General features: G+C 38.8%; 1 protein-coding gene and 1 pseudogene across 1 annotated transcript; one reads left to right on the top strand and one right to left on the bottom strand.

Annotated features, from left to right (window-relative positions):
* Window positions 1–758: 758 nt before the first annotated feature.
* OR11A1 (olfactory receptor family 11 subfamily A member 1) lies at window positions 759–1,715 on the top strand. The gene is given in 1 exon segment (NM_001391012.1): window positions 759–1,715. A coding segment is annotated over 1 exon segment (957 nt).
* Window positions 7,713–8,617, bottom strand: OR1O12P (olfactory receptor family 1 subfamily O member 12, pseudogene; annotated as a pseudogene).

Here is a 20,248-nt window from a genome sequence, read left to right as displayed (position 1 = left end):
AAAATCCTGAATAATTTGATGAAACTGGTACTTAAAGAAGACTATTTTGATAAGGGAGAGGGAAAACTAGACACTAGACAACTATGTAGAAGGTACTTGTGCTAAAACAGTTGTGAAGAGCTTGTGAGATTAATGGTGGGATAGAGAGGAGGGAATGTATAAGAATTTTCCAAGGAAAAATTGATGAGATTTCACTGATTGGGGTGTGGAGAATGAGAGATGGTATTAAGATAAAGATGACTATGATATAGTAAGCTTGGGAGTCAAGGCAGAATTTTCAAACCACTCATAGCAGAGTTGGTTGTGGTTAAGGAAGACACAAGAGTTTGTTTTTGATCATGCTGATTTTGAGTTGAAGACAGGAAACGACTAGCAGGCATTGGGAGGATATTATACAGTTGCACATGAGGAAGGCTGTATTGCTGGTTATATAGATTAGGATGATGGAATTTATTACATCATAGAAATGTTAGATTGAACAAATAGGGTACAAGGCTCTGAAGACTGCAATCATGAGTTTGGACAAATTATCTCAAGCCTTGAAGAATATGCACAATTCAGGAATGCAGGGAAGTATAGGAGTTGGAGAAGAAGTTAGCAACTAAAAAGAGGGCAAATGAGAACTTATGCAAGTGACTCTTGTTTTGGAGACTAACTTTTACCCTTTTGATTTTAGCCCTACTTATCTCAGACTTGATGTAGAAGATATAGTGCTGCGCTGAAATTTCTCCCTTAATCACTGCCAGGCAGAAACGTGGATGATCCTCATGGAAACTGTCTCCATAAGAAACCAAACTATCACTGAATTTGTCCTCCTTGGTTTCTCTGACGTAGCTGAGCTGCATCTCCTTTTCTTTATTGTGTTCACTCTCATCTACACCTCCATCATCGTAGGGAATATGCTAATCATTGTGGCAGTGGTTAGCTCCCCGAGACTCCACACACCCATGTATTTCTTCCTGGTTAATCTGTCCTTCCTGGAGATCCTTTATACCTCCACAGTGGTGCCAAAAATGTTGGAGGGCTTCTTGCGGGAGGCAGCCATCTCTGTGGCTGGTTGCTTGCTCCAGTTCTATATCTTTGGTTCTCTAGCCACAGCTGAATGTTTTGTACTGGCTGTCATGGCATATGATCGCTATCTGGCAATCTGCCACCCACTCCGCTACCCTCTCCTAATGGGACCCAGATGGTGCTTGGGGCTGGTGGTCATAGCCTGGCTTTCTGCTTTCATGGTAGGTGGGTTGATTGTGGGCCTGATGGCCCAGCTGAGATTCTGTGGCCCCAACCACATTGACCATTTTTACTGCGACTTCACGCCTTTGATGGGCCTGGCCTGCTCAGATCCCAGCATAGCCCAGTTGACAACATTCATTCTGTCTGTGGTCTGCCTCACTGTTCCCTTTGGACTGATTCTCACATCTTATGCACGGATTGTGGTAGCTGTGCTGAGAGTTCCTGCTGGGGCCAGTAGGCGAAAGGCTTTCTCCACATGCTCCTCCCACTTAGCAGTAGTGTCCACATTCTATGGGACTCTCATCGTCTTATACATTGCACCCTCTGCTGTCCACTCTCAGCTCCTCTCCAAGGTCTTTGCCCTACTCTACACTGTGGTCACCCCTCTCTTCAATCCTGTGATCTACACCCTGAGGAATAAGGAAGTTCATCAGGCACTATGGAGGCTTCTCTATATGAAGCAAACGGAAACACTTGATTGAAGGAGGCTGGTGGTGAAGATTTTCTTTGGACTTTGCCAGTCTCCTTTGGGATGTCTGCCAGGCTTGGTTGGGGAGGAATAACTTTGTTCCATTCTGGTGTTTCTCTCTGTAAAACATTCTGTAGCTACTCTAAAAATGAAGATGGTAGAGCAACAATTTGCAAATGCTAACTTAAAAAGTTTACATTTATCTTTTATTATTTCTTTATTAAAAAGTCTATGGATATTTAATATGAAAAATAGATATATAAAAATAGCAACTCAAAACATATCTACAATATGGGGTGCTTTGTGTGCATATGTATATGTATATAAATATAGATATATACTTGTTGGTTCATGCAAGTTTGTAATCTGGGTTTCCACTGAATATTATGTCTTGAACACCTTTCTATTTCAACAAGTATGTACTTATTTATTCTTCTGGGCTTTGTAGTATGGTGAAGCATGATTTGTTAAAATGATCTTCTATTGTGTGAATTTTTAGTTGTATTCAATTCTTTACCATATGTAGTTTACATCTAGATTTTCCTATAAAAAATTCTTAGGAGTTGAATTGCCAGGTCTAGGGATATGCATATTAAAAATGTTAAAAATGAATTCATTTTATATATTTATTTTTAACTTCTATATCACAGAAAATTTCAAACGTCCACAAAAGTAGAGGAAATATGTAAACTCCCACATAGCTGTCATTCAGTTTCAACATCAACATTTGTCATTCCTGTCTCAATTACCTATAGCTCCTTGTTTTCTGGAGAATTTTAGAGCAAATTCCAGATGTTGTGTAAATATTGTGTAAGTTGTATAAGTATGTATTACATAAGCAGTATTTAATATGCCCTCTGATTGATAAAGACAACTTAATAAAAAACATGCTGACCCTCCCATTATGATACTTAAGACAGTTATCAATATTTCCTCCATGTCATCTAACACATAATCTGTGTTCAAATCTCCAATTATCTTTAAGTAAATTCTTAAAATTAGGATGCAAATAGCGTTCACATGATGGATTTTATTATGTTTCTTAGTGTCTTATTTCAGAGTAGTCCCCTTCCCCTCTTTTTTTCACACCCTTAATTTATTGGAGAAATCTGGTTATCCTGTAGAATGTTCCATATTCTAAATTAGACTGATTGCTTACTTATGGTTTTACTTAACCTCTATTCCTATATCTTGTCTTTAACAAAAACTTGTTTTGTGTTAGTCTCAGCCTATCGATAGTGATGCTATAGCTAGGAATGCCTGAGGCACTCTTTTGGGTTTGTACTTGTGGTGAGCCCCCGCAGACATTTGCCTGACTGGAGCCAATGCTGTGGCTGGACTGGCCCTTGTGGTTCTTATTACGATTGTAAGACACAGCTCAGCAACAGCCATCAGGGAACTTTGAAAAAACAGGGTTTATTAATCATAGGTCCTGGGGGGTCCATGGCATGCCTGGAGCCACACTGAGAAGTCTTAGGTAGACTAGAGAGACTGCATGGACCTGGGGCTCTCCTGTTATTGGGGTTGAGGGTGAAGTGCCTGGGGTTTTGAGGGTTCACTCTTTATTGTTGAATTTAAAACTTAATAGCAGGAATTAAAGAGTGAGAAAGGAAAAGCAGGGTCACTTACACAGTCTGTTATCTAAGTCACCCAGGACTTTATAAAAGGGAAAATTCATGGGTGGGATGACCTGGCTTTTTATCTGGTTGTGTAGTTGACAATATGTTTTGAGATGGATGTTTTTGAAAGGATGCCTTGACAATCAAAAGCTTAACGTCAGGCACTTACATTGCAATCAAAAAACCTAACTGTCCAGCATTTACATGGCAAAACTGATATTTAGATAGAAGCTTGATTGGATCTTTGTTGACTTTTTAGCAGAATATCGCAAAGTTGCTGCATTATTTCTATCGCATCATCTCATGAAGCACAGCATGTTTGCCTGTCCCACTTTTAGTGATGCTATTTATACTACTGATTACTGGGTTCATGTGGTGTCAGTCTGATCCATGTGTTATTCTGTTCCCAATCAACCTTTCACCAGATATTTTTAGCATCCATTGATGAAAGTTGATGATTAATTCCTAAAATGATTTAGCTCTTTGAACATATTTTCTTTTAATGTTTAAATACCTTTGTAAATTGCTGTTGTAAAATCTTCCCCTGTAAATTCCTACATCTGGGCTACATCAAGTTTGGTTTTTATTCACCACCATCTTTTTGAATATTGATGACATTTTGCCATCTCTTTGTATGACTAAAAATTTTTAACTGAATACAGGTCAATATAGAAACTCTGAATTTTGTTATCTTCATCAGAAGAATATTAAGTGTTTTTTTCTAGCAGACATTTCAAATCAGGAAATATTACCTTGAACATGAGTAGGTTTGGTTTTGTGCTTTGGTAGTATGGATTTGTGGAAAGCACAGTGTGCTTTACAAACCTCTCTACGTAACATGAATCCCCCTCCAAATTCTCTTTTCCTGATGGGCATAGCCAGGGCTTAGTTTTAGGCTGTGTTAGGCCTGGTCTAGAGCATGCCTTACTCCTTCTCTAGACCTGGCCTAACTCAGGAATGTGTTTTTTACTGGGCTTTAAGTGTGTCATGTTGATGACAGGGGTATTAATGAGGTGTTAATGGAATTTCCTCATTTTAGCAGAGCCAGAACAACACTCTCCTGGTACTGCTCTTCCCCAAGCCCTGCTCCACTTCTAGTGTCTGCTTCATTTCAATCCTATAGAAACTTCTCTCTGATAAGTCTCAAATTGTCTTTCCCTTTACATTGACAATCTGGCTGTCAGTCACAGCTCACAGACCCCTTACCCTTTTCAAATTTATCTTTGGGTCTCTTCTACACAGAGAGATCTCTCCTCTCTGATTCCCTATCCCTATCTTATCCCTATCCCTATCCTATTCCCTATCCTATCCAACTTTCAGTTTCTTCTGATGCCCCAAACTCTGATTTCTCCTTTCTCAGATCAGTGGGATTGCCCGTGTGTTGATTCACAACCTCAGGAGTTCCCTAGATGAAATTTGAAACTGGCCTTGTACATGGAGGGCAGTGAGAGACTGAAGAAAGAAACAGGGCACTACAGATTGGTAGGTGGTGGTTTTAACAAGCAAGCGAACTCACATACAAGACTTGTCTTGGATAGCCACAAGATGAATAGATCTCCACATCTGTCTGCCAGAATCTTAAAAATTTACATAGAGGCCTTAACAGCTTCAGTCAGGTATATAGTCCAGATGATCTCAACAACACATTACTCTTTCAAGGCTGCATGCTTGAAACAGCTCCTAATGTGGCAATGATGGGCAGAGCATATATTCCAAGTATACAAGAAGTGGTATGGGGCCTTGGATTGCCTGGGTCCAGCTTGCAGTTCAACCAGCAATCACTTCCTTTCAATGACCTCTTCCAATATTATGGTTCTCTGCTTGCAATTCATTTCTTTGTGCCATAGTTAGGAAATTGTCCTCAAGTGGAGAACTGAGTGATTGTGTGGCTCATCTTGTGAGCTTTCCTCTTTCAGGGATCACAATCTTGTATACCTGCCTGAGTAATTGACCCTTATATTTTGTCCTGTTTTACAGTTACTTAGTTATGATGGGAGGATACTCCAGTATCAGTTAGTCCATCATGTCCATAAGTAGAAGTGTTTCATATTTTGAAAAATGGTTTTATTATGGTAAATATCTTATTAAAGTGTTATTATAAGAAATTATGCCCCTTAATCTAAGTTTTTCATTGGTGAATGCTGATCATTCTCTTTCGTGCTTCTCACAATGCTTTCTTTATGGTAGTTGCTCAATGTATACTTTCAGAATTTGATTAAATTATATTGAATGACCATGAAAAAAATGTGAGTGAGAAAAATTGTGGTAGTGATGATGGTGGACAGGTATGAGAAGTGCTTAGTGATAGTTATTGTCAATTCCTTCTTCCAAAATCCCAGGTCACAACTGTGGATGTTTATAAATGCTACCCAAAGTAGCAAGATGCCCAGGCAGAAATATATATATATATATATTTCCACTGAATATTATACTGAATATTATAAGGTGTGTATATATACATATATATATATATACCTTAGATTCAGGTGCATGACTCCAGAAAGGGAGTTCTTGTATTCCTTCTCACGAGGGAAACTATCTGTATCTATATGCTTTCCCTTATCTCGATTTGTTATCCCTTGGGACCTTCTCTGTATCCCTATGCTTTCCTTTATATTCATTTGTTATCCTCAGGCCAGTTAAATTTGAGCTTTTGTTCCTGTCCTCAGGAATCCTATTATATATCCTCTAATTAAGCACTGAATGAACTTTGTATTACATCTTAAACTGTTACTGATGGTCTGGATTATTGTTACTGTCACTGGGCTCCTGACCCCTATTGGATTTTTTTTCTGAGTGAGATTGGCCCTGAGCTAAAATCTGTTGCCAGTATTCTTCTTTTTTGTTGAGGAAGATTCACCCTAAGCTAACATCTGTGCCCATCTTCCTTTATTTTGTATGTGGGTTGTCGCCATAGCATGGCTGATGTGTGGTGTAGGTCTGTGCCCAGGAACTGAACCTGTGAACCTGGGCTGCCCAAGTGGAACATGTTGAACTTAACCACCAGGCCATAAGACTGGCCCACCTTATTGGATTTTTGAACTCTGTTACTCACCTCTACAACTCACCAAGGCTGGCTTACCTTAGATATACTGTTGTTTGTGGCATACAGTATTCAGCTGAAGGATGGACATTCAGAGAAAAAGAAAAAATATTTGTCATCACAAGATCCTAGGGAATGGGAAAGACTGCTTGTAGGACCAGAAGTTACATTAACTGGGATCATTCAGTCAATAATCTTTCACTTGAAAGTAATTTTCTGAAGAATGCTGTAAGAAGGAAGTCATTAGGTTAGAATTTGAAAGACAATACTAACTTCTAGATGATCCAGGAAGAAAGTGTGAGCTGAACATAGATGCAGATGCTGAACAGAAAATGCGGTCTGAGAATCTCAGGGGAACTCTTACTAAGTTAGAGCTCTATCTAATCCATGAATCTAGCTTTTGCTCTGAATAGAACGTATCATCAGGTGTTTAATCAAATCTTATAAGGCACAATGTACAAGATTAATTACAGGTAATGGTTCAAATAAATGCAATACACAGTCTGTGATTTTACATATATATGATATATATAGAAATACAAGCTGGATATATAGTGACAGAACTTGTAAGAGTGCATTCTCTTTATAATGCAATGCAAAAAATTCTTTGCATCACTCTTTGACAGTATATGTCTGAAAGAAGAATCCACTCATTGAATGACACATAGAACATTTTATTTTTGTAGAATAAAATTAATAAATAAAATTTACATAGAAAATATATTCTTGCTCTATTACAAAGCAAAGAGTATTCAAAAAATTATCCTACTTTCAGCTACCTTCCAATTTTCAGTCACAGCTCAGAACTTCCCTAGAAACTCTCAAACATGGCACAAATATACAAATATAAAAAATATTTTGAAAAATGAGAGATTAAAAGGGGAAAATAGTACACAACATGTTCCTACTCTTTTACTAATGATGAGGGTACTGGTAGTTTGATGAAGATAGTATTGAATGTAGTAATTTGTATGATGACTTTGATGATAACAAAGATGATATTGGCTATAATAAAGCTGATGGTGAGGATTTTCATTATTAAACCACTGATAGAAAAGAAAATGGTGATCACAATGGTGTTAGTGGTGGCAACAGATGATCAGTTTGAATATTTGTGTTGGAAGGTAAGTTAAAGAATAGCTAATCCAATCCACCCATAGGTGTATATATCAAAATCCCCACCTGGACTGGGACCTAGAATCTAGTTGTCCTGATTTCTGTTTAGTATTCTTTCCAATAGATCACGTGATGCTCTGTGACAGCCTTGGTGTTAGCTGACTCACTATGTACACGTGTTGGTGTGGTGGGGAGTGATTTTTCCCAAAGTGCTTGTTGATGGGGGTTATCCCTAATCCCCAAAACTGTCTATGCTCAGAACCCTTTTTAACGAACCTTTCACATCCTTATTTCTCAGACAATAAATGAAAAGGTTGAGAGTGGGAGTTACCAGGGTATACATGACAGTAGCAACCAGCTCCCCAGAGGAGTGAGAAGTTGAAGATTTCAGGTAATGGCAAAGACTGTGCTGTAGAAAAGGATGACCACTGAGATGTGGGAGCTGAATGTGGCCAGGGTTTTCCTTTTCCCCTTTGCTGATGGAACCCTAGCTACAGCATGGAAAATATGAAGATGAAGAGGAGATGGCTGATTCCTAAGAGTCCCATCAGAGCCACCAGAAGTCCTCACTGAGGTGGGCCCAGAGCAAGAAAGCCATAAGAGTGGCCCAAAATCACAGAGGAAGTGAGGAATCTCTTGATTGATAAAGGATAGTCAAGATAGCAACAGGATTTGGATCAGAGAGTTGGAGTGGGCCGCTCCCCATGACCCCCATTAGCAGCCCACATCTGCAAGGAATTATTAGAAGTGGATAGTGCAGAGGATGGCAGATGGTGGCATAGTGGTTGATTGCCGTGGAAGTCAAAAACATATTGTCCATATTAGCAAAAATAGCCAAGAAATATAGTTGGGCCAGACATCCAGAGAAGGAGATGGATTTGTTACTGGTCCCCAAGTCCTCCAGCATTTGGGGGCTGTGGTGGAAGTAAAGCAGAGATCTACCAGGGAGAGCTGGCTGAGGAAGAAGTACATGGGAGTGTGGAGGCAGACGTCAGCACCAATAGCCAGCAAAAGTAGCAAGCTCCCTAGGAGGCTCAGCAAGTAGAAGGCCAGGAAGAGACCAAAGCAGAACTGCTGTTTCTCTGGGTCACTGGACAGCCCTCAGAGGACAAGGTCAGGAGTCTCGTTGCAGTTCATTTTGGGACTAGATGTGCCGCAAGGAAGAAATCAGCTTGAAGAGAATTCACTCACTGTCAAGAACTGAGGTGGACAGTAATTGGTTCCTGTCTCTTGCAATGGGTTTCCCTTGTACCTTCACTGTGAGGAATGGATAAAAAACTAAAATAGCAATGGGAGAGACAAGAGTTGGACTTCATAAAGGATGACCAAAATAAGGTGGCAGAAAGATGAAAGAATAAAGGGAAGAACAGAGGCTTCCTGGAGTTCTGACAGTTTAAAGAGTTCTCTTAATTCTTATCCCTCTAGGAACAGGACCAGACAAAGATGCCCACTTTCACCATTCTTATTTAACATAGTATTGGTAATCTTAACCAGAGCAATCAGGAAAGAAAAAGAAATAAAAGGGATCCAAATTGGAAAGGAAGAAGTGAAACTGTCACTATTTGCAGATGATATAATTTTATATATAGGAAACTCTAAAGACTCCACTAAAAAACTCTTTGAAATAATAAGTGAATATGATAAAGTTGCAGGATACAAAATCAAAAGACAAAAATAAGTCGTGTTACTGTACACTAACAATGAAGTAGCAGAAAGAAAAGTTAAGAATAAAATCCCATTTACAATCGCAACAAAAAGAATAAAATACCTAGGAATAAACCTAACCAAAGAGGTGAAAGGTCTGTACACTGAAAACTATAAAACATTGTTGAAAGAAATTGAAGAAGACACAAAGAAATGGAAGGATATTCCATACTCTTGGATTGGAAAGAATTAAAATAGATAAAATGACCATACTTCCTAAAGCAATCTACAGATTCAACACAATCCCTATCAACATTCTAACAACAATTTTTCACAGAACTAGGACAAAGAATCCGAAAATTTATATGGAACAACAAAAGACCCCAAATAGTCAAAGCAATCTTGAGGGAAAAGAACAAAGCTGGAGGTATCACACTCTCTGATTTCAAAATATACTACAAAGCTACAGTAACCAAAACAGCACCACACTGGCACAAAAACAGACATAAAGATCAATGGAACAGAACTGAGATCCCAGAAATAAACCCACACATCTATGGACAGCTGGTTTTGAACAAGGGAGCCAAGAACATGCAATGGAGAAAGGAAAATCTCTTCAATAAACTGTGTTGGGAAAACTGGACAGACACATGCAAAAGAATGAAAGTAGACCATTATCTCACACCATACACAAAAATTAACTTCAAATGGATTAAAGATTTGAATTTAAGTCCTGAAAGCATTATACTTCTAGAAGAAAACATAGGCAGTATGTTCTTCAACATTGGTCTTAGCAGCATATTTTCAAGTCCCATGTCTCACCAGACAAGGGAAACAATGGAAAAAATAGAAAAAATAAACAAATGGGACTGCATCAAACTAAAAATCTTCTGCACAGCAAGGGAAACCATCAACAAAACAAAAAGAGAATCTAACAATTGTGAGAAGATATTTGCAAACCATAGATCTGATAAGCGGTTAATATCCAAACTATACAAAGAACTCATACATCTTTGCAACAAAAAACTAACAACCCAATTAAAAAAATGGACAAAAGATCTCAACAGACATTTCTCCAAAGAAGATATACAGAAGGCCAACAGGACCATGAAAAGATGTTCAGTATCATTAACTATCAGGGAAATGCAAATCAAAACTACAATGAGATAACTCAATTCTATCAGAATAGCCATAATTAACAAGAAGGGAAACAATAAGTGTTGGAGAAGATGCAGAGAGAAGGGAACTCTCATACACTGCTGGTGGGAGTGCAAACTGATGCAGCCACTATGGAAAACAGTATGGAGATTGCTCAAAAAATTAAGAATAGAACTACCATATGATCCAGCTATTCCACTGCTGGGTATTTACCCAAAGAACATGAAAACACAAATGCATAAAGATAAGTGCAGCAGTATGTTCATCACAGCATTAATCACAATAGCCAAGACGTGGAAACAACCTAGATGTGCATCAAGGGATGAATGAATAAAGAAGATGTGGTATATATATGCAATGGAATACTACTCTGCCGTAAGAAACAATAAAATCCATCCATTTGTAACAACATGGATGGACCTTGATGGTATTATGCTAAATGAAATAAATAGAGGGGGAAGCCAAATAACATATGATCTTACTCGTAAGTAGACGATAAAAACAGCAACAAACAAACACATAGAACCAGAGATTGGATTGGTGGTTACCATATGGGAATGGGGCAGGGAGAAGGGCAAAAGGGGTGATTAGGTACATGTGTGTGGTGATGGATTGTAATTAGTCTTTGGGTGGTGAACATGATGTAATCTACACAGAAATTGAAATATAATGATGTACACCTGAAATTTATATAATGTTATAAACCAATGTTACTGCAATACAAAAAAAAGAGTTCTCTTAATTAAACTTTGCATGCATTACAGGATGGTATAACTGCTTGTTTTTGACTCTGTTTTCATTACAAAACCATGAGGCTTTTAAGGCAAAGGCTTCATCTCAGTGCTTAGCTTAGTGCTTGATACATAGTAGTAACTCAATAAATGCTTCTACCTATATACACAGTCAGTACTCTAGTTCAAGACATTGTTGATTGATTGGAGTACTACTCTTCTCCTAACTGGCTTAACATGAGTCTTTCCCCATCCAATATGTTCTCCATACTGCAGCCAGAATGATCTTTTCAAAAAAGAAAATCTGATCATACCACTTCCTTGTTTAAAAATAAGTCTCCAGAAAACCATTGCTATTATGAAAAATACAAAGGTCCATACCATGTCTAACAAATTTTAATACGTTTTGACCTCAAGGTATCTCACCAGCCTCACCTTGCAGCAGCGTCCACTTGTTCTTTGCTCCCCTGCAATACTGGATGCATTTCATTTCCTCACATGCACCACGTTCCTTTCCTTCACTCTGAGTCAACTCTTGCTCATTCTACCAATCCCAGATCTTTTGAGGATTTCCTTAGGAAAATCATCCTTTGCCTCTTTGACTAAGGCTACCTTTCCCTTTATATGCTGTCATAGCACCTTGGTAGGTTACTACTGTTGTAATATGGAAGATGTAATTGCATTTATTTTTTAAAAAATATTTATTTAGTATTGTAGATAATGATGGTCTCTCTCACAAAGGTATGAGGTCCATCATGGTGGAGATTGAACTTGTTTTTCCTTTCCAGTGTATCTCAAGTGGTTGGCATACAAAGAACAGTAAGTATTTGTCAGAAAATGAATGAATTAATTAACGGAGAGTGAAGGCAGGAGAGCACAATATGCTGTCCTCCCCAAGTAGTCCTCTTCCATTTCAACATTTCAAGAATAAAACTTCTTTTCTCCAAAATATTGTCTTGGTATTTCTATGGACTGGATATTTCCATGGATTGGAAACATTGATTCATCCATCTTCTTCATCTCTCAAGTTTAGACTAAGGGCTGTAACTTTTATTTCCTACAAAATGTCCCTCATTTCCATCCCTTTCTCACCTTTTTTAATCGTTATCCCCTTTGGACTTTCTCTAATCAACTCACTCCTACCTTATTTCATCAGCAGCTTGACTGGCTTCACTGATTCCACCCTGTAGTTACTATGATTCATATTGTAAGCATCTGCCAGAAATAATAGGACTTTCTGCTTTGGGCCTGACACTCCTTTGTTTATATTCCCATAACATCTTATTTCCTATGCATCACATATATACATCTGTGCCTGGTTATCAAGAACTTCTCCATCTTTATCCATCCACTTATGGAACAGCATTTCCCATTACTCACCAATATGCAGTCTCCTCTTTCCTAGGGCTAATCACCTCATAGTTCCAAAAATGTCCTCATTTGTATCTTTACACACTTATGCCTATTAATTTTAACCTCCACTCCTAACCTGATGTCTTTCCTTCTTCACCCAAATATTATCAGGGCTTCAGGGATCAGTTAAAATTTATCCTATTCCCCACCAGGAAGCTAGCCCTGAACATTCTACCCCTCATTATTTTATATCTCTTAAAATTATGATTGAATCATCTAGCCTTTAATAGGATACTGTATAAAGTTATTTTCTAAAAATTCTTGCATATAAGTCTTATTTTCTCAATTATACTATAAATTCCTGAGAGTAGGAACCATACTTTCTTTTTAAAATTTCCTTATAGCACCAGCCAAAGAGTTGAGCACATGGTTGGTCCCAAGGATTATTGTTCAATGACTGCTCTCTAATAACGAGGACATCTATTTCACATGTGTGGGAGGGAGAGAAAATGTCCTTTGTATCAACTACCCTGAAGAGATAAGTTATGTCATGCTCATCAGAAATAATTGATTACACCTGAATAAAAAAATAAAAAAAATGAAAAGATTCATTTGGATCTGCTAGTAGTAAATTGTGTAAAGCAGAGGATCTTCAACATCTTTTTTAGCTTGTGGAGCCTATAATCAAAGTCTTATGATGGTCTTGTGATAGGCACAATTAAATTTTCCTTTTCCACTTATACACTCATTAACTCCTTTTTTCTAGGAACCTTTCAATATTCCAATGTTATTTGACTTAGGAAAAAGAAACATAATGTTTTCCCTCTTTATGCAAAGCATTTTTGAATACTTCAGAATAGAGATTCTCAAACTTGAGCATGCCTAAGAGTCACCTGGTGAGCCAGCTAAATTCCAAATTTCTGGGATCCACCCCAGAGATTCTGATTTAATAGGTCTGAGAACAGGACTTTGCCTCTTAACATGCTCTGACATCAGATAATTTGAATGCGGTTATCTGCTGAGTGGAATTCAAAACATGGGGTGTAATATACTCATTACCTCTATTACTCTTTCTTTCCTTTTCCCTCAATTTCTATCTTCCTATCCTTTATATTGGAAACCGGAGGATTCACCTTCTCCAACAAGATCAAGGATTCCCCCACTCCTTTATCTCTTCAGAACAACACTCCTTCAGCTCAGACAGAGCCACACTTCTCATGTTTTCAAATCTTCTCTCAAACTATGCCTTGTTGATTGTGATTGAATACTCTTATTGCTATTATATCCACCTCCAGGTAATTCATCTGGAAAATACATGGTTCACATTAGATCTCAGGACAGGTGTGGCTCAACACTGAAATCATCTAAATGCTGTTTCAACATCCTTGAATTATGAGGTTCTTTCTATTCATCTTTAAAATTTTAGCCGCAGATGGACAGATCTAGATACCCTACTGAGTCCCCATAGACTTCTCTAGCTACTGTCCCACTTCTCTTCTTTTAAAGGAAACTCTTCACAAAGCTCATTGTCTCCACTACTCATTACCCATTACTCTCCACACTCATTATTCTGTCTTGCATCCTCTCTAGAACCCTCTTCAATCAAGATTTGCTCTTATCATTCCACTGAAATTATTCTCGTCAATGTCAAAGTTCAGTTCTCAGTTTTAAGTTGCTTGACCTCTCAACAGGACTTAACACATTTGATTTTTCTTTCCTTACTTCAAACAATTTATTTGTCTTGCTTTTAGGATACCTAGCACACTTTCTAGTGTTTCCAGTGATCTCATCAATTATTCTTTTTCAGTATCCTTGGCTGGTTTTCCATCCTCCTCCTCCTTCTTATTCACTTTTGTATCTCTCTTCTTCTTTGTCTTCCAGTTCCATTCTTATTATTTCTATAAACAGATAACTCTCAAATTATATCTCCAATTCCAACTTATTTCCTTAACTCTAGAATCATGTGTTTAACCTTCTAGTAGGTATTTCCACAATAGCAGTTTTACCATTTAGCTGATTTTCTTTATAAAGAGGTTATATCAACTTTGCATGAGTATGTGTTAAAATGTCTGGCTGGGAATAATTCCCTATCCAATATTATAAGACCAACACCTGTTAAGTTCTGCCCATGGGTCCTGTCCCCATGTTGCAGCTCTTCATTGCCCATGGGCCCTGTCCCCATGCTATTATTTGAATAAAGAAGCACTACTACCAGACCTTGAGATTCCAAGAAATCTCTCTTTCACCTCCTTGGCTTGCCAAGCCCGCATCATTTCTTCTGGTGGCCTGTATGGGCATCTTGCTTCACCGGCTTGTGAGCTGAAGTTCTAGTAAGTGCACTTTTCTTTCTTGTGCCTTTCTCTTTGTCAAGGATGGATCTAAATTCACTTCCCCATCAGGAACCTTCTTGGATAGCTGTATGAATCCACATTTGCTGCTCATGGCTACTCTATGGGGCAAACCATGCATTCAGCCTGAAAACAACCAGCACCTTAAGCCTGAGGGTGATGAAGAATGACTTAATCCATTCCTTCCTAATCCTGTCTCTAATATATAAATTTTACACGGCTGCAGGTTGACCACTTAAGTCGTTAGGATTGTCACCAATCTCCAAGACTCCTGTGGCAGGTTTCTTTTCCTAAGGCTGGATTGGGATCCCTCCCTATGGCTCCTGACCATACTCCAAGCCACAGGAAAGTCCCAACTGGAACTCCGGTTCAAAGAAAGTACCAAAATCTAATTTTTGGTTGAGTATGGGAACCCCTTCTTGGGAGACCTGCTCCAGGACACAATTGGGTAAAATGTCCCCAGACTGGCAGAAAGTTTTTCACTGTTTTTCTCTATTATTTTATCTTTGGGACCATTCACCAGGCACCTATTACTGCCAGGCATAAAAGGGAAGATATACAAGGGATGCAATGCAAGCGGACACCCCCATCACCTCTTGCAATAGGAACCCCACAGGAGGAACAATGGGTAGGAGGCTACCCTAGGTTCAGGGGGGATTTTCAAGGTAATAGACCCTTTTCTTCCCTCTCAAAGTTACAGTGGACATTTTGGGCTCCTTTGGAGCTTTGCAACTGAGAAACAAACAAATCTTTAAAGTGTCAAAGGCTCCACCCCTGGGAGCCCCCACTCTGGTTTCCAGGCCTGATCACCCCAGCAACACTAAGTGGGTTGCCCTCTCTTGGTGATTGACTCATTGAGTATTTTAGGTGCGTACTGAGTCGGTTATGAGGATAGGAGACCTGTGATTTATTGTGTGAACTCTTCTGCTGGTGTTGTGTGCCCCGGCATGGGAACTGTTGTGTGACCCTGATCTTGATAACCCTCAGGAAGATGCCATGAGAGTGAGGCCTGATCTCCTCTTTTCCTTTCTTTACCTGTTTCATTTGTCACCTTCTCTGTTATCACCAAGCCGAGGTTAAGTTCAGGCTGGACCTGAGCAGAACCTGGACCTTCTGTAAAATTGGAAGCTTGAAACTCTTTTGCCAGGGACTTAACTCTTAACCCTGGTGCTGGGAGCCCCAGCCCCCAGCCAGCTCCAGCTTTTGCCTCCTGCTTCCCTGGCTCACCTCGTGTTGGCTCAGGGACTAAGTGCCCAGGCTGAGCAGGACTTGACTAGATCTAATAACTATATTGATGCCTGTAGTAGGGCTCTGCATCCTTTCTCCAGCCCACTATCAGTCAGACACTGGCTTTACTGACATGGGGAACACCCCAAGCATCCCCAGAGACTCACTCTTTGTGTATTTTTTTTTTTTTTGAGGAAGATTAGCCCTGAGCTAACTACTGCCAGTCCTCCTCTTTTTTGCTGAGGAAGCCCGGCCCTGAGCTAACATCTGTACCCATCTTCCTCCACTTTTTTTTTATATGTGTGACGCCTACCACAGCATGGCGTGCCAAGCAGTGCCACGTCCGCATCCGGTGGCCAACCCTGGGCCGCTGAGAAGTGGAACATGCAAACTTAACTGCTGTGCCACTGGGCCGGCCTCCTTGGGTACATTTTAATTGGAAACACTTTCAATTGGATGGATTATACCCCAGAAACTCAATTTTTGGAGAAAACTTGAGTGGTTTCTTGGTGCCTTTGTGATGTTGTTGGACAGGTAGATCAACTTCTACTGTCATTTGAGTTACAACCCAGTTCCTGGGAAATCAAGAACAACTGTCCTTAAAAAATCCTTATGAGGCTGGAAAAGCAGCTTTAAAGGTGATTCAGGTTCCACCCATTTCCCTTATCTCAAAGAGCTTACAAATCCTTTGGGGACTATCTAGTCCATCACTAATTCCTAAGACTGAAGAACAAAAAAAAAAAAAAAAGGGAAAAGGCCATAAGAATGCCCTTGCCAAAAAAATCTAGCATCTTGAGTGTCTTCTCCAAAAATATTAGTAAAAAGGCTCAAAACAAAATTTGGATTCATAACTAGGGAGCTTTGTATTATATAGCAGTGATGTTTAAAAGAATAGGTATGGAGGCTCTGCGCGTGTGTCTATATGTATCTTAGATGTGTGAGATATTTTTACCTCCAGATGGTATAACCAAAACTAAGAGCTCTGTTTAATTGGAAAAAGTAAGCAAGTGCTTACGTAAATATAATAGAAACTAACCAAAATGTCTTTCAAGTTAACATGATATAAATTAATCTTTGGTAAATGAAAGCTTATTTAAGTTTGTTGGTTTGATTTAAATGGACATGTCTTCCAGAGTTAGCATTGGATATGATGCAAACATGCAGCCTGGGTTTACTAGTGAAAAAATAAAAACAAAAAAGGCTCATGCTATCCCTGTTACAAATTTGTCAGCATAATAACTTAGAATGGTGGCTAATTTTGTCTAATGTCTCATGAAGTTTTATAGGCAATCTAAATGAGTATTGGGATTGAGTATTTAAATAGATGTGAAAAAGATAAAAGTATTGGGTAAACTTTTTAAAATAATTGTGTCTTATGACATGTATATTTAAAATAAATTCCAAAATCTTTTTGGCAACTTGAAATTTTGAAGTTTTGCTAGATTAATTTAAATGATAAAATTCATTGAGTAACTAGATCATTTTCAAATAAGATATTAAACATTAATTATTAAGTGTAAGTTTATCTACTTTTGGCTTCTTATTGCAGAGAGTCTAAAAGTGTTTGGGTCTATTACTCTGAAGTTGTATGTTTCTGGAAATTATGAAAAGTGTTTAGAATGGTGATATAAAAGACAGTTAATAATTGCTTAGTTTTTAGTCTTTACTAGGGTCTGTAAGGGTTAAAAATTCTAATTAACATTTGTAATTAAAGCTACTAAAAATTAACAAGGAAAACAACTCTGTATTCAAGGGAAATAAAATGCGTGTTTTCAGTAAAGAGGGTATAAAAAATGCAAGTATTTTTATTGGGTTAAGAAAGATAAATTTGACCTAAAGTACTAGAAGAGAAGAAAGCAAGCATGGGACAAATTCTGAACGTAAAAAGGAAGTTAATAAAGGGTTGTGAGGGAGAAATTTTGAAAGCAGTTTTATGCTGCTCAAGTTGAGTAAGATTAAAGTAAAACCAATTAAGTAAATGAGTTAAAGAAAAATATAATAAAATAAGCCAGCGCAAAAGTTAAAATTTTAAATCAATGGGAAGGCAAGAACATAAATTTGCATAATAACCTTACCCTTGTTTACTATGCTTGTCTAGTAATCTCCTGTAAACGACTTCCCTGTCCTCAACATCCTCCATTGTCTTTAGCTGAGGATGGTATTTAAGATGAGAACTTCTGTCATTTTGGTGAGTTGCTCAATTTGCCTGAGCCTGTCCCATGTATATGCGTTATAAAACTTTGTTTAGTTTTCTCCTGTCATTCTGTATCGTGTGAATTTAATTCATTGTCCAGCCAGAAGGACCCAGAGTGGGTAGAGGAAATGTCTTCCTCCTCCACACCCTTCTGGGTACACCTTTGTGTACAGTGGGAAACCATGAGCTTATGAATGTCTAGACAGGTGGTGTTTGGTAGGATGATGCCTTTTATGATACCATAGTATCCCATTTCACAGCTATATGGTCAGGTAGATGGGCAATGGAAAACTGGACCGTTAAAGGGATACCCATATGGAGTGTGACTCTATGGAAATCACTCTTGGAATTTAAGGGGTACATTAAAGTAGGACATGTTGATGCCCATTAGAAGAACACTCTTCCAGATTTGGAAGGTGAGTAGAACCACCAAGTGGACCTTTTGGTGTGATTCCTTGAGATGGCCATCTGGGTCTATGAAATGAATGGACGTGGGGGATTGCAGTAAAGAAGAGATGGTCCAAATCTAGACATATTCCTCTTGCAGTCTGGAAAGGCACAAAATGCCAATAAGAACCGCTCTGTTTGTCAAAGAGAGAGACAGAAATTGCAGATGGCTATGGGGAAAATTTCCCTGGGGGAAGGCCCCACACATAGCTGGCAAGTGAATTACATTGGACCAATGCCAGTAGCCCCAGGGGACTATAAATTAGTCCTAACAGGAATAGACAATTATTCCAGAGTGGGCTTCACATGCCTAGTGGTAGATGCAAATGCTCAAAATACAATTAAAGGATTGCAACAGAAAATATTGTACAAATTGAGCCACTGAGTTACTTTTCTTTGGACCAAGGGGTGCACTTTACAGCCCATAGTGTGCAACAGTGGACCAAAAGATATATCAGATGGACATATCACACTGCATATCATCCTCAGAGTAATGATTTAATAGAAACTGGAGTGAGCATTTAAAATATTTGCTGTCTAAAATGGGGAGAGATAAAGGTGTGAGGGACTGGCTTAAACACCTTCATGATTGTGTGCTCACACTCAACATGAAGGGGGTTAAGGCAAGTTCCCCACTGGATAGATTTCTCCACTTTTCTGGGGGATCTGGAGAAGACGAGGTGGGAGAGGATACAGGAGCAAGTTTATAATCCTTTCCCACATCAACAGAACTTTCTTTTTTACTACCTAGTGCAGTGGTCATAGGACCAGGGATGCAACTGTGGGAACCCAAAGCAGGGATGATCCCTAAGCAAGGAACTGTAACTACATCTTTAAATTTTTATGTCAGAATTATTAGAGGCCTGATAGAGTGGGTTGTGCTTTCACGCTATCTGGCAAAGTTGGGGCTGACAGTGAATGCTGCTGTGTTGCCTAGTGATCAGGACAGCCTGCTAGTTCTGTACCTGTGTAATCCTACCCTATGTGAGTGGGGGTCAACTGAAGGGGAGACACTTGCTAGACTAGTATTGTTGCCAGCAATCTGGACCAGCACAGTGGTTGAACCTAATGTCCCTTAAAAGGGTGGAAAACTGTGAAAAAAATAAATGACAAGTGGAAAGAAGGAGAAATAATAGCTGATGGTAAAGGAATGAATAAGTGGGTTATGCAATGAGGGAAATCCAATATTTTATTAATACCTCAAGAGAGGCTCAGAGCAAGAGAATAATATTGTCTCTTGGCATGAGCATATCAGATGCCTGGAAGGGTGAAGTCATTTGTTTGCCAAGCTCACTCTTGCTTTTGGAACCTAACAAGTTAAATGGAAGCATGAAAACCTGAGTGGCCTCACCCTGGGAAACATTTTCATATGATTTGAAGTTGGACTGGATAGTTACTAATGACCAAATGAGATTCTGCTAATGTGCAAGTATTTTTTGACTTTTATGATTGTTTTGCTGTAAGGAATATGTGTTTGAGGCCAGGGGGTGGATTCCAATATTGTGATTTGTAATAAATATATATATTTAGTCATTCAGATGACTGAAATATATTACTCAAATATATTTTGTCTTCATCCTCAGATCCTGGCTCACAGCTCCCCAAATGTTTGGAATTTCCTGAGCAATAAGAACAGTGAGAGGTCTCTTGTCCTCAGTTACCCCAC

This window comes from Equus caballus, chromosome 20 (genome assembly GCF_041296265.1).
Source record: "Equus caballus isolate H_3958 breed thoroughbred chromosome 20, TB-T2T, whole genome shotgun sequence".
Classification (NCBI taxonomy): domain Eukaryota; kingdom Metazoa; phylum Chordata; class Mammalia; order Perissodactyla; family Equidae; genus Equus; species Equus caballus.
Note: the sequence above shows the minus strand (reverse complement) of the source record. Positions and strands in the feature narration are given on the sequence as shown.